The 1,509-nt window shown below is 65.3% G+C and overlaps 1 protein-coding gene across 1 annotated transcript in view; it reads left to right on the plus strand.

Moving 5' to 3' along the window:
- Positions 1 to 648: 648 nt before the first annotated feature.
- The window catches only part of GJA3 (gap junction protein alpha 3), a 1,102-nt gene continuing 241 nt past the window's right edge, over positions 649 to 1,509 (plus strand). Inside the window, exon 1 of the mRNA XM_024753875.1 lies at positions 649 to 1,507. Within this exon, the coding sequence (XP_024609643.1) occupies positions 649 to 1,507 (859 nt within the window). The remainder of the gene's footprint in view (positions 1,508 to 1,509) is intronic.

A 1,509-nucleotide genomic window follows, 5' to 3' on the forward strand; every position in this document is an offset into this window, starting at 1 on the left:
GGGAGGCGGCATGGCTGGGCCTGCAGCGAGCTGACCGTTTGTGGAACATTTGCCTGGTGAGAAGGGAGGGGAGGGGAGGCAGTAGGTGGACATGGCAGGAGTTACAGCAGTGGCCTGGGAACCACGGCCGTCTGGGAAAATCACTCTGATTTCACACGAACAAAAAGGTCCGCTTAGGAATCCACCAGCTGTGTGCGGAGCACCATGCCCCCCGAGAGCCGCTGGACTAGACCAGGACGGGAGTCGGGAGGCTGGGGAGAGGTCCCTCCCCTCAGGCACCTTTCCCAGTGTCCTCGGCTCTGAAGTGAGAGCGTTAGCAGCCTGCGGTCGTCTCCCTCACGCTGGCCCCTGTGCCGTGTAGCTGCCGCCCGCTCAGGGCCACACGTGCTGTGGACAGCCACCAAACCCTGCTCGGTGGGCAGCCGGGAGATATGCATGCACGTGCCTGCTACACACACCTGTGCGCGCACGTACACGCACACACCCTCCCGTGGAGAGTTCCCGCTGGTCGGCAGGAGCACAGCTCCCCGTGACAGCAAATGCCGACGGCCCTCGGGGCCCAGGGCTGCCCGGGGCTGCACCCTCAGCTCACCTGGCGAGCCTGCCTAGTAACGAGCCTGTTCCCTTGCAGGTTAGCCATCCGAAGCGATGGGCGACTGGAGCTTCCTGGGGAGACTCCTAGAGAACGCCCAGGAGCACTCCACCGTGGTCGGCAAGGTCTGGCTGACCGTGCTGTTCATCTTCAGGATCCTGGTGCTGGGGGCCGCGGCCGAGGAGGTGTGGGGGGACGAGCAGTCGGACTTCACGTGTAACACACAGCAGCCGGGCTGCGAGAACGTGTGCTACGACCGCGCCTTCCCCATCTCGCACGTGCGCTTCTGGGTGCTGCAGATCATCTTCGTGTCCACGCCCACCCTCATCTACCTGGGCCACGTGCTGCACCTGGTGCGCATGGAGGAGAAGAGGAAGGAGCGGGAGGAAGAGCGGCTGAAGGCCGACGGCCCGCCCCTCGGACAGGACAGGCCCCCGGTGCGCGACGACCGGGGCAAGGTCCGCCTGGCTGGCGCCCTGCTCCGCACCTACGTCTTCAACATCATCTTCAAGACGCTGTTCGAGGTGGGCTTCATCGCCGGGCAGTACTTCCTGTACGGCTTCCAGCTGAAGCCGCTGTACCGCTGTGACCGGTGGCCCTGCCCGAACACGGTGGACTGCTTCATCTCGCGGCCCACGGAGAAGACCATCTTCATCGTCTTCATGCTGGCCGTGGCCTGCGTGTCCCTCTTGCTCAACATGCTGGAGATCTACCACCTGGGCTGGAAGAAGCTGAAACAGGGCATGACCGACCCTTACTGCCCGGACACTCCCGGCTCCAGCGTGAGGGCCGCAAAGCCTGCGTGTGGGCGCCCCTTCCTGCTGCCCTCCCACTCCAACCCACCCGCCCTCACCATCGGGTTCCCGCCCTCCTACGCGCCCTCGGCCTCTTCCCTGGGGCAGGCCTGGGCCCCAGGC

Source organism: Neophocaena asiaeorientalis, unplaced genomic scaffold, assembly GCF_003031525.2.
Source record: "Neophocaena asiaeorientalis asiaeorientalis breed wild unplaced genomic scaffold, Neophocaena_asiaeorientalis_V1.1 scaffold443, whole genome shotgun sequence".
NCBI classification, from domain to species: Eukaryota; Metazoa; Chordata; class Mammalia; order Artiodactyla; family Phocoenidae; genus Neophocaena; species Neophocaena asiaeorientalis.